This window comes from Maylandia zebra, linkage group LG17, assembly GCF_041146795.1.
Source record: "Maylandia zebra isolate NMK-2024a linkage group LG17, Mzebra_GT3a, whole genome shotgun sequence".
In the NCBI taxonomy this organism is placed as follows: domain Eukaryota; kingdom Metazoa; phylum Chordata; class Actinopteri; order Cichliformes; family Cichlidae; genus Maylandia; species Maylandia zebra.
This window is the reverse complement of record NC_135183.1, coordinates 14,511,489-14,524,550: the sequence shown is the minus strand read 5'-3', so window position 1 is coordinate 14,524,550 and position 13,062 is coordinate 14,511,489. Positions and strand designations below refer to the sequence as shown.

At 39.5% G+C, this 13,062-nt stretch overlaps 1 protein-coding gene across 2 annotated transcripts in view; it reads right to left on the bottom strand.

The window, feature by feature from the left end:
- Nucleotides 1-13,062, bottom strand: part of pik3r3b (phosphoinositide-3-kinase, regulatory subunit 3b (gamma)) — a 209,289-nt gene that overhangs the window by 135,555 nt on the left and 60,672 nt on the right. For both annotated transcript variants that reach the window (XM_076875802.1, XM_076875803.1), the window contains exons 2-3: nucleotides 10,481-10,555; nucleotides 7,701-7,775 (exon numbers count right to left, since the gene is read on the bottom strand). In XM_076875802.1, the coding sequence (XP_076731917.1) occupies nucleotides 7,701-7,775; nucleotides 10,481-10,555 (150 nt within the window). The remainder of the gene's footprint in view (nucleotides 1-7,700; nucleotides 7,776-10,480; nucleotides 10,556-13,062) is intronic.

The following is a 13,062-nucleotide window of genomic DNA, read 5'->3' as shown; positions in this document are numbered from 1 at the left end:
GCCACATCAGAACAAAAGTCTCCTAAAGCCACTTAATGTTCTAAATTAAAGACCCTAAAATAATTCAGAGAAGCCGCAACAAGAGGTAGACACACTCTGGAAGGGAGCCAGAGATTAATAATAACTCATAATTAAATTGAGTGTATAAACACATGGTCAGTGAAAAAGGAGTGAGAGAAGGAGAAACGCTCAGTACATCATGGCAATCTAAGTCTATTGCAGTATATAAATGTACTACCATACACAGTATACAAACATGGATAGAGGATTTGGATATGACCTTCAAGACTTGCATATTTCCTGGTTAACCTTTGACTTTGTAGCAATAGGCCCACCACTTGCAGGAGGCGCCAGGCCCCACAGGCAGTAGAGGTCGGGTGCAATGTGTGCCGGGCTGCGACCAGGAGCTGAGGCCCTGGCGGACCGACCGAGACTTCAACGCTCATTGGGCAACAACAATGAGACCTGGAGGGGCGTGATTGAGAGGAACGGGTTCAAGGATCTGACCCTGAGCGGGTTTTTATTCTTGGACTTCTGTGCAAACCACAGTTTGTCCGTAAGTCAAACCTCAGATACAGGAGGAAAAATGCAGTTTTCTTCCTGGCTGTGGAACACTGGATTGCCATGAGAGCAAACATGACTTTGTTGCCTATTCTTTGTCAATTTTTTTTTTTTTTTTAATAGGGCAGCAGGGTGTTGCAGTGGTTAGCATTGTTGCCTCATAGTAAAAAGGTCCTGGGTTTCAATCCACTATCTGGCCAAGGCCTTTCTGTATGTAGTTTGCATGCTCTCCCCATGTCTGGATGGGTTCGCTCTGATAGCTTTCTCCACAGTCCAAAGACATGCAGTTGGTGGGTTTAGGTTTATTGGTGGGGACCTGTCCAGGGTGCACCTTATATTTTGCCCTATACAGCTGGGCTGCTCTTGTTGACGATACAGCATTAAGGCTCAGGGGTAAAACGTATCTTTACAGCCTTTGTAGTACAAAATACAATTTGGGGCTCTATTAATAGTCACATCTTCATAACAAAGGCACTGTGGCTAATAATGAGATTTTTTCATAACTTAGCTCTTTGCTGAATGTTCAAAATGGTATTATAGTTTCTGGTTTTTGGACCCTGCTTCACAGAACTATGTAACAAATCTTTGTTGTACAGGCCATCCAAGAAGTTTGTTCTTTAGTTTTGTTTAGTGAAATTCTAGTACTTTATTATTCTTTTAGGTAATACCAATTAGTAGGCACGTATATCTGTGCCCCCTACAGTTTTTGTTGGTGCAGCTTGTGGAACAAACTTGCATTAGCTGATAACTTAGTACTCCACTCCATCATCCAAATATTGTCAATATGGTCTGTGAAACGCTAACATGGTGGTGGCCAAAAGTTAAACATTAAGGCTTCAAAATGTGGATTCCACAAGCCAACAGGTGATATTACATCAGCCACAGTGATTGCAGTATAGACAGTCTATACTTAAAGAAAAACACTCATTCATTATATTTCTTTATCTTTGCCTTGTATTTCTTCTGAGTGTGTAATTCAAAACCATGATTGAAAGAGAAAAATATTCCTGTGTGTGATGCTGAGGCACGGAGGAAGACAGTGTTTCCTTTCTTGTTTCCCTCCCACTCTCTCTCCATTGTTTCTCACATATACCACCCCTACATGCCCTTCAGTATTCCATCCAAACCCTTCCTTTATGACTATTCACATGACCTCATACTCAGACGTCAACACAAATCTCCCCACAAGTTACCTTTTGATATATTTATATTCCATATAAATGCGGGCGATCGTGGCTCAAGAGTTGGGAATTTGTCTTGTAATCGGAAGGTTGCCGGTTCGAGCCCCGGCTTGGACAGTCTCGGTCGTTGTGTCCTTGGGCAAGACACTTCACCTACTGGTGGTGGTCAGAGGGCCCGGTGGCGCCAGTGTCCAGCAGCCTCGCCTCTGGCAGTGCGCCCCAGGGTGGCTGTGGCTACAATGTAGCTGCCATCACCAGTGTGTGAATGTGTGTGTGAATGGGTGGATGACTGGATATGTAAAGTGCTTTGGGGTCCTTAGGGACTAGTAAAGCGCTATATAAATACAGGCCATTTATAAACTCTGTCCACCTCTATTAGATCACATATCATACAGAACACAGTTATAGAGTGCATGCAATTTCTGTCATTCAGCCCCTTTATGCTTTAACATATATCTGGGTGTGCATGTCAGGGCTTTGTTATATATTTCTCTGCCTATATGTCAGCTTCTTTAATTCAATAATATGTGCATATCTTGGCCCAATGGTAATGGTCTAAAAAGGGTCAGGTTTCAGGTGTGTGCGCATGTATCTATACACATGTATCTGGCAAGCTGTGTAAAGTGTTTTGAGTGTTGCTCGGATAAATAACAAAAGTACTATATAAGAATCAGTCCATTTACTATGTTGTGTGGCTCAGCATCCAATGTCTTCAGTCTTTTTAAAACCTTTTGAAAGTATGATGTATTACCTAAGCCTATGTTTATAGCTGTGTGTGTGTGTGTGTGTGTGTGTGTGTGTGTGTGTGTGTGTGTGTGTGTGTGTGTGTGTGTGTGTGTGTGTGTGTGTGTTTAGTATTTCTTTTAAGACTTAGAAAGACAATAACATATAACATAAATGATGAAAAATACATAATAGTGATGTAGCATCATTAGTGCTAACCTCTTAGGATTCCAGGTAGCATAACTACTGAAACACCGAAATTAGTTCTGCATCAGTCCATAAAATACATTTCTAAATAGTTTTAGAATTATCTTCATTCAAGATTTACTTTGTAAATTATATTACTAATATATAAAATTAGAGGGAGTGCACTCGATTAACCATTATCTTAATATTCTTCTTGCTATTACAATAAAAATAATATTTTAACAATAATAATTCCATGTAAATGTGCCAGAGAGTGGACATGTGTTAGGGCAAAGTTCAGTTTTATATAAGCTTTATATAACATCACACCATACTGGTAAGAACTAATGAAATATCTGTTTTTGACCCACTATCATAAGCATAAATAACAAAAACTAAGAATAAATGTCTCATATCCTCCTGGCCAGCTACCTGCTTACCATGCTCCAACTGAGAGTGGAGTCTAGAGTGTAATTTTGTGAGCTCCCCTCCCCTTTCTCCCAAAATTAAAGTACAGAGCCAGAGCACTCCCTGGTGGTGCCAAAACTGAACTTCAAATACTACAATTTGGCCAAGTTTTGTCTTTTTTCCTGACTATCTACTTTGCCTGGTTTTGGAGCTGTGTTTTCTGATGATCCACTTGTTGCTTGCAGATGATTACAAATTAACCAACACAGCAAAAGGAAGAGCCCATTTAATTTTAGCAAGAGTCACTTTGTTTGAAAAGATAAGAAACATAATTTCAGTTTCAATTGAGTGCACAAGCTAAACAAAAGTTTGATGTTGCTATTTTAGTACACAAGAAGGCTTCACTTGTAATCTTATTTGTCTGCTAACCGAATAGCTTTTAGACAGTTACATATACAGTACAGTGAAAAAGCATTTGTGGCATATTTTAGCACATTTTGCACACACTTGCATGACATCAAACACATTTTTATGTTAGATGAAGGTAGCCTCGATAAATAAAAAATATTTTTAAAATGATGATTTCATTTATCAAAAGAATAGGACTTTGCAAACCTCCATGGCCCCTGTGTAGTATGGGATGGTTTTTATTTTGTACTCTTCTACTCTACTTAAGCAGTCAAAGCACTTCATACAACATCCCTCATTCACACAAGCACTTTTTTCTATGCTTTTTCTATCTAACATTCACACTCTGATGAACAAATAGGGCAGCTACTTGGGGTTCAGCAAGGATATGTTGGCATACAGACTACAGCAGCCAGTGATCAAATCACCAACCTTCCAACTAGTAGATGATCTGCTCCACTGAGCTATAGTTAGCAGACAATTGCCCCTAAACCTAATAAAAGCCTTTATGTTCTTTTTTTGGTCGGCATAGGTTTTTGCCACAGAAGTCAAAGATGGATCACATTTTTGCTCAGTCTCTTCCTCTCTTTTTATCTCCCGGATTAGATGTGTTTCTACTCTGGAGTAATTTTGGTACTCCTGCCAATGCTTACCCATAATAAATTGCATTTTATATTTACTTAAGTTATATTTCTGTAACAATAACATTTGTTTGATGACCTGAAAGTGTGACAAATATGTAAAAACCAAAGAAATCTGGAAGGGGCAAAATGCTTTTTCATGTCATTGTACGTTTACCAGTTTGAATGCATTCAGGACAATTCTGAATAGAGCAACCATGTTTGTGCAGTTATTGCTACGAGGTGTGGAACAAGAAGAGAAAAGGGACCTGTGTGAAGTCAGTGTTAAGTGAAACAAAAGAGGTGCCTGTAAGTCAATAATTCAATAATTATCTGACCTGAAAGAACTGGTAATAGTGATAGAGTTTAAAAAACTGTTTTCGCCCATGCTGTTACAATATAGAGAAATCTAATCAATAAGAATAATTACTGGAACACCAGCTATTTATGTATACAGAATGGTAGATATACAATATATTATCAAGCAGTAAAAAGCACACTATTTTAACATTCTTTTATGCGATTCAAGCAAAGGTACCATCTGGAAGAAACCCATGCAAGGACATGTACTCCATTTAAAAAGGCCCCTGCTGTGATTGGAACCAGGAGCCTTCTTCCTGTGAGACAGGAGTGCTAACTACTGAACCACTGTGCCACAGTTTGTATATGCCCAGGATATTTTCTGGTTTGCACTTTGTTAGATCCCAGATACCCCTGGTCTGGACTGGCTCTCCATCCTTCGGGTCAGAGTCCCTTATTTAATTTGATTTAATTCTCCTGTTTGGCAGCCATGTTCCTGTGTGGACTTCGCATCTTCTCCTTGTATCTGCATGGATTTCCTCCCACGTTTAATAACTGCATGATAAATTAATTAATGACTTAATAATGTCAGAGTGTATCCAGGGTGTACCCTGTCTTCTTTCTATGACAGCTAGATTAGACTCCAGCCTAAGGACACAACATCAATACTTTAAAAGATACAACCCATGAGACAAGCTTTTGTACCCCTAAAGGCACAATAAAGTACTTAAAAGATAAAATAGGTATCTTTTTACCAACCATTGGGTCTGTGATAGAAGCGCTTGGAGGATCCCCAGTTATCGATAATTCAATTATTTCATTTCCCTCAGTTTAGTATTCCTACAACAGAATATTTAATGTGTGAACATCTTCCATGAAATTTTCCTTAAAATCAAAGATGTTGTTGTTGCTGTGAATCTAAATGCTAAATATCTACACTGTAAGTAGTTGGTGCAGATTAAAGCCATGTATTTACTGTTTACTCACACCACATGCGTGCAAGTGAGCTTTTCTGCATGACCAGAGCCTGTGAATATTACACTCACAGTGTTTGGATCACTGATCATGGACGTGTATTAGGCTACTCTGTGCTCATTGAACACAGGCAAGAAACGTCTGGTCATTTTTTTCTATTAGGAACTCTTAAGAAATACCCACAATCATCAGCAATGTTAAAATGGTACTAAATGCTATCAAGTGTAAAGGGCAGATTTTCCTTCTACAAAATAAATAAATGAATAGCTCCTTTGTGTTTGATGTTATAAAAGACAATACTCTAGAGCAGGTCATCAGCTAATTCGGTTGGTCAAGTATCCTTGAGCAAGATACTGAAACCCAAGTTGCTCTCTGATGTGTTCACCGATATGTGAATATAACCACTGCAGTGTCGAAAAAGGTGCTAGTGTAAATGGCTGAATGAGGCACTTTTGACTTATTACAGTTTTGATTTATCAAAGGTCCTGTTTGACTTTTGCTTAATTAAAAAAGAACACAAAGGTGAGATTTGTATGCTTGAACTTTTACGTTTATTAACTTTAAATTTTAAATTTCCTCAGGTTTACAGTGTGCTGATAAGTTTCCATGACAGACAGGGAGTACAGCAGTAGTTACCGTGCCGACACCAAGAGTCAAAAAATAAGTCATAGGTAGTGTCAGGATTTTATAAATACAAATACTGGTATTTATATTCTTAGTGTTCCGAACTTGCATGTTCATGTGTTTTGTTTTGTGCAGGTGATGCATCTTTTTATGTTAATTCAGCTGTGCCAGGGCCCTGCTCCGATTGGGGCGTGGATACACCGCCCCGACGTGACTGGTTCCAGCTGGAGGACCCGCCCATTAAAAGGAGGCTGGAGTGTTATGGCGGGAGAGGTCCTCGTGTTTCTCCTCATGACCCAGCAGTGTAACTGTGGCAGCCACTGGCTGCAGTGTGGCTTGAAAGTTGTGGAAGTGGAGTGGGTAGGGGTGAGCAGCCGTTTCTTTTGATCACCCGTTTTCTCCTGTTTTGAATTAGTTAAGGAGGTCAGACTCTGTCTTTATTTTTGACTTTGTTTTGGTAAGGTCAGGGGTGCGGGATTTGTGTAGATTTGTTTTTATTTATTACTTTGGCCTTGGCTCACCCTGAAGTGTTGACACTCCCGTTTTTGTTGTTCCTCTTTTTCACTTTATAAATAAATGGCATTATAAAGAACGGATTTGTTTCCTGTGGCTGCTTGGGTCTTGGGGGGGGGGAGCGAGTGCCTCACTCATGTTATTGCCTGGTCCTAGACGGGTCGTAACATTATTGATACTGATACTTAGTGATACTTTTATCAAGAGCACTGTCCCTTTTTAACATAATGGAAAATGTTTTAAGGGCTACCTTTGACACACTGGTTACAATAACCTTTTTCATGTCAACCTCATACTAATCAGCTGTTTGGTGACATGTTTCTGGTTCCAGCTGGTGATCACCACACATCACATCACCAAATATGATCAGCAGTTGTCAACTTGACACTGACATACTGGTAGTCAAGCCCATTCCCAGAGACAATAGTTAATTTTGGCCAAAGATGGGAGTAAGTTAGAGGATGCAAAGAGGCAATATGAGAATCTTTGCAGGTTCTGAGTGTTAGGGGTTTTCAGTTTTACATCATTATTGAACTTTGATTTTGATATTATTTATCATTTCTAGTTTTTTGGTTTCTTAGAGTTCTCTGTCTTATAGTTTATGTCTCTGTGTTCCATAGTTGCTCTGTCTCCCCTGTCAGCTGTGTCCCCTTGTCAAGTCCACGTCTCTGTGTTATGTTTCCTGTTTTACTTTAAAGGTTCGTGTCTCATGTTAATGTGTTTGGTTTTGCTTCCCATGTCTTAGCCCTGATTTGTCCCAGCTGTGTTTCCCCCCCGTCTCCCATTCCCTGATTGCTCCCTCTGTGTATTTAAGCCCTGTGTTTTCTTTGATCTGTGTTGTGGTCTCCCTCATCCTATGCTGTCTGCCCTGCCTGCCTGCTCAAAGTGTCTGCACCTTGGGTCCACAGTTTCTGCCTGTACACAGCTCATGACACTGAGATGTAAAGAGAATGATCACTTTCATTGTGATATGATTTAAAATATTTCTATCATTTAGATATGAATGGTCAAGCAATATTTTCCTTAAATACTCAGACAAATCAGTCACATTCAGAGTCTGAGACTCAGCTCATTACCGCCTTATCTTGGACGTTTGATTGAACTGGCACCTCATAAAAAACCTTTCAGTAAATATTTACTGAATACATTATTATACATTATTTTTGCTCCAACATTTAACTTATTTTGAAGGGGTCCGTACCTGATTCTAGAGACTGGCGGAGCTCTACAGGTCCACTGGATGCTGGTGGGGCTTGGTACAGAGAATCATTAAGATCTGGACAGCACACACAAGCGGACGAAGAGGAACGAAGTCAGTCGAGAAATGACTGTGTCAGACAGAAAATATGATGTTCCTCTGGGCTAAGAAACAGTGATATACATTATATTATACAAATGATCAAGTCTGCTATTCAGGCTCCAGGCTAAATGTGGTGAATTGTGTTATATTTTTCATGCAGCCCTGTTGAATTATAAAATTCTTCACCTGCTGCCCTCAGAAGACAGAACCATACCACACATATTTATTATTTCTCATGTGGGAGAAGGTGGATTTATTTTTAAATAAGTGACAGAATGAAAAGATGGAGATTAATCTCACATCTCTAACCACAGAGCAGGAGTCAGGACATGGTTAGACTCATGAAAAGTAAAACCAGCCTGGCTCTCATTTGAAAATAAGGCTCGGAGCATATTTAAAGCTCACTAATCATCATGTTGGATTTGTAGCCCAGAAGCAGAAATGTACACATGCAGAAATGTACTCAGTGGTCACATGCTGAGTTATGAATTTGTGCAGCAGTGAGTCTTAGTTAGGTGTACATTTTGCAAAATGTGAACTCCTCTGTAAAAATTAGACTTATTAGACTTATTGTACTTTCTTCTTTATTTAATATATATAATTAAGAAAGAGCAATTACCATAATAATTATATATATCTATATATATATATATATATATATATATTAGGGGTGCAACGATATTCGTATCGATATTGAACCGTTCGATACAGTGCTTTCGGTTCGGTACGCATATGTATCGAACAATACAACATTTGTAATTTATTTTATCAACTTTCCTTCCGACGATGCTGTCTGTGTTGAGCGCTCAGTGAATCTGCGTTCGACTACTCCGCCTAGGCTGCACTGTCGAGCGCAGATCCACTGAGCGCTCAACACAGACAGCATAGTCAGAAGGAAGAGCGCAGGGCAAGCTAGCAAGACACATGGACCTCCATCACCCTCATTCAGATCTGGCGTTTGGAATTATTTTGGTTTTCATGTGACGTATGACCCTGAAGGTAAGCGAGTCATGGACTAAAGTAAAACAGTATGTTGGATGTGCCATGCAATGCTCAATTACATGGGTGGGAACTAGTGTGTTAGCGCAGTTAGCTCGTTAACGTGTTGGCCGTCTAGCCCCACACACGGGGCGATCGGCGGTAGCTCGTTAACGGAGATTTGCCGTGTTGTGGCGTTAAGGTCATTTCAACGAGATTAACCTGAAAGCACTAGTGGGAACACAACGAATATGACTGCACATTTACGCCGACATCATCCTAGTGCAAAGACCAAAACAACAAGCATGCTACTAACGTTAGCCGAGTCATTTAGACAGCTGTTAGCACATGATTCTCCTTATGCTGCTGAGAATATAGCCCAGAAGAAGCGGATAGTATAGCTTTTATTTTGGAAAGAGACATTTCTCTGTAATAAACTCTCTTTTCCAAAGATGAGTGATTCCTCAATCAGATACAGGGCTTGCAATATCGCTAGCCCGACGTCCTGGAGCTAGCGATTTTTTTCAGTCGGGCTACCAAAATCTATCTCTGCCCTGCCCGTCGGGCTATTGTAGGAAGGAAAAATATATGTCAATGCTTTTGCATTCTTTCAGAAATGTAGCTGGGTAATTATGTCATTGGCATCGGTGAGCCACTGTCAATATGTGACATATTGAAATCGCGTTTGAATTTGCGCTTGTTTTTTTGCTTTCACTTTGCAATCGTGCGAACTGTGTATAGAGAGCGACAGCACTGATCTGTGAGTGATGATAATTTGTGCACCAATTCCTCTGACATCGTCTTATTAATCGTTAGCTTACTATGCAAACATGACAAGTGAAATCTCCCGCAGCAAGCTTAAACATGTGAGAGGTTGATTGCGCAGAGAATCGCTGAGCTTATGTGAGTGCGTGTGTAAAAGCAGCAGGATATATATATTTTAGTTCTGCTGAGCCAAATAAGACAGGTCAGGGTGAAGAAGTGACAGCCAAAGAAAAGCTTACCACAAAACGGAGAAGTTATGACAAATCAGACTATAAGGCAAAAAGAAAGTGCAGCTTTATGGTTTCATGGACAAAATAATTTCTGTGGCTGCAATATGACGAGCTATATAACCAGGGCTGCACATAAGTGGTCCGCAGGTGCGCATTCGCTGTCAAAATAAAAAACACGCAACTCAAAACTGTACTTTTGAGTTAAAATATATATTTATAATTTTAATAAATGACAAATTAAAAAGGCATGAACATTTTTTTTTGTATCGAAAAAATATCGAACCGTGACACCAAAGTATCGAACCGAACCGTGAATTTTGTGTATCGTTGCACCCCTAATATATATATATATATATATAATTACAGGGTGCCCTGGTTCCTCAACACCTGACGCGGACCTTGTTGATCCGGGCGACGTCCGAGCCGGCATGCCTTCATATTTATCTGTCTCGCTCATGTCTGCAGTAGGCTTGCTTAGCATAGGGGGTCTAGCCTTAGGACCCTTACTGGATACAGACGCCCCAGGCAGGAATTGAACTTGCGATCCTCTGTTCGAAAGGCGTGTAGTCTAACCACTACGCTATCCAGCATATATATATATATATATATATATATATATAAATAAAATATCAAAATAATGATGGCATTGTGTGTAGTTACCTGGTAATAAATATACTTAGTACACAGTGATGTTGCTTTTTCTCTCACCATGTTTCTCGACGGTCTCGATGAGTCTCCAAACAATCACAGGTGCTGCTTCAGAGAGAAGTTCTGCCTCCACACCTGAGACAGAGAAATAAAAGCCTTTATCATTGTTCTTGCCTGGAAACAATCAGACATCAACATAAGGATAATTTTAGTTCTAATTTTTCATTTGCATAGTGATTATAATTTGGAAAATAATTTACTACTGCCAAAAAACTGAAAAAAGAGAAAAACATTGTTATAAGACTACAACCAACATTTCTGAAGACTTGCTGAGCCCGACAACAAGAGGCATGGTTTTTCTTTTCAATTTCTGCAATCCACCCATCTAGACTGATGGATCCAAGTGCGTATGTGTGCTTTCATGTGTGTGCCCTCCAGGGAATGTGTACACACACACATACACAGAGAAACAAACACAGACAGCAGCATAAAGGCCTTGTAAATGTCAGTGATGAGTTCATACTTGGGTCAAAACTTCACATGCCACCGTGTGACACATACACACACACACAGAAAAATAGCTGCTTCTTAAGGCACATAAATACATACATGTTAAGTTGTAGTCTTTTAGTGCTAGCATACAAAACACTAAAGAAAACTAAACACGTACACGACACATGAACATATCAATGTGTAGCTACAGCATAAATAGCTACAGCAGAGCGTATGCATGCACTGTACAGACAACCTCTGAGCATTTTTAAAAGGTTGGTTTATCATGCTGCACATATGCATGAAAAAGATGACTAACATTACTGAAGAAAGAGCAAGAAAACATGGTATCGTCTATAAACAGGGCTTCTTACTGAGATCTTGGTGAAGTAGAATTAAAACACTGAAGACGTGTTGGTACTCTAAAGCAGAGTATGAACAAATTAGCTTTAAGGAGCTGCTCTTATACTATCCATTATTATGCAGCCAATAAATCTTTCAACTAACTGAACATTCTTTTAAAATTATTGGCAACGTTTGGGGCATCCAGGGATGTGCTGGTAGAGCAGTCCACCTACAAATCGGATGATTAATGCATCGATTCTTCTGTGCGTGTGTCAGAGTATTTTTGTGCAAGATACTGAACCTCAAGTGCATCCACTGTGAGTGTTGAAAACACCAGTCCATTTTTTTTTCAAACACTTATTCCCACAGAGATCACCTAACTTGAAAATAAAACTATAGTTAATAATAGCAGCTTGCACAAATTTTTTGGGGAGTATGCTGTAGTATACTGTACATGGGTACAATACATTTTAAAAAAATCTTAATGGCTCCAAGTTCCCTTTGTATTGTTTTTATTCACCAGTTTGGTGAGTTTTTATTGGTCATTCACCAGATCTTTGTTAATGACGTGGTTTCTACAAATATTTCACCTTTACCGCACAAGAAAGGAAGCTATGGTTTCCTCCATGCTGTGTATAGAAAAGATGGAGGGAGCTTCTGGGTGTGAAAAGTGCAGCCAATGTAGACTTTCCTTAAGCCTGCAGTCTTTCTAATGGCTAGTGGGGGGCTCCTCTAATGGTTTACAGAAGTCAACGTGCATGGCCAGAAGTCTATGAACAAACCTATTTCAGCTTCTTTGATCTCAGTAAACAGATCCCTGATGAGTTGTTGGTCTTAGTCACGAGTTTTGAGACTTCCTAAGTACAACATGATGTTAGTTTAAATATAGGTCACTGAAGCATTCCAAATGACAGGACCATGCGGATTTTATAAAATGATGGTAACTTTGTGTTTTATTTTATTTTCTCTATATCTAATATTTTAATGTGTAGCTAATGAAGTCAGGGTCATCCCATGGCTCGTCTCTACCACAACACTGCTAATATTCTGTTAATGTCTTTTCTCCTTTATTCCATCTTTACTTTGTTTTTTTTGTGTACCCTCTCACTTTCTTTTTCCCAAGCTGCTCCTCAACTTGTCCCTATCCCTCCCTCTATTTCATCCTCTTAATAAACTTTTCCTTCACCTAACAATTCATACCTAGTTGCTCTCTTCTGCCCACATACTCTTTCTCACCATATCGTTTTAGCTTAGCAGTTCCCACCCTCCTTTGTTGTGATGGTCACACTTGTGTCCTATCATAGCACACACACAGCCAAGTATTGGTCACGCTGAATTAAATTACACCTGTAAATGACACTTGTCTTTTAATGATGTCAAACACACTTGCACAAAAAAATCATATTTAAAAACTTAACACACACTTAGTCACCATGTTTACAGGTTTACAGACCTGCTATTTCCTGCACTGATTATGTTTATGTGAGCGGCCAGTTGAGTGTATTATTTCAGATGTGTATGCATGTGTGGCTGTCAGTGTGAGCAATGACAAAGAATGCTGAGGAATTTCCGGAGATATCGGTCGTTAAATGCACAGTGCTTTCATTAATGTCACTGTCGAAATGTATTACAAAGACAATAGCTCAGCCAGAGGACAGGAGAGGAGAGGAGAGGACAATAGAGGAGAGGAGAGAAAAGAAAAGTGATAACAGAGGTAAAAAAAAAAAAAAGAGGAGATATGTAAAGAGCATGAGTAAAGAGAAAAATCAGAGCGAGATGGAAAAGAGGAGAAGAAGGGAGAAAGT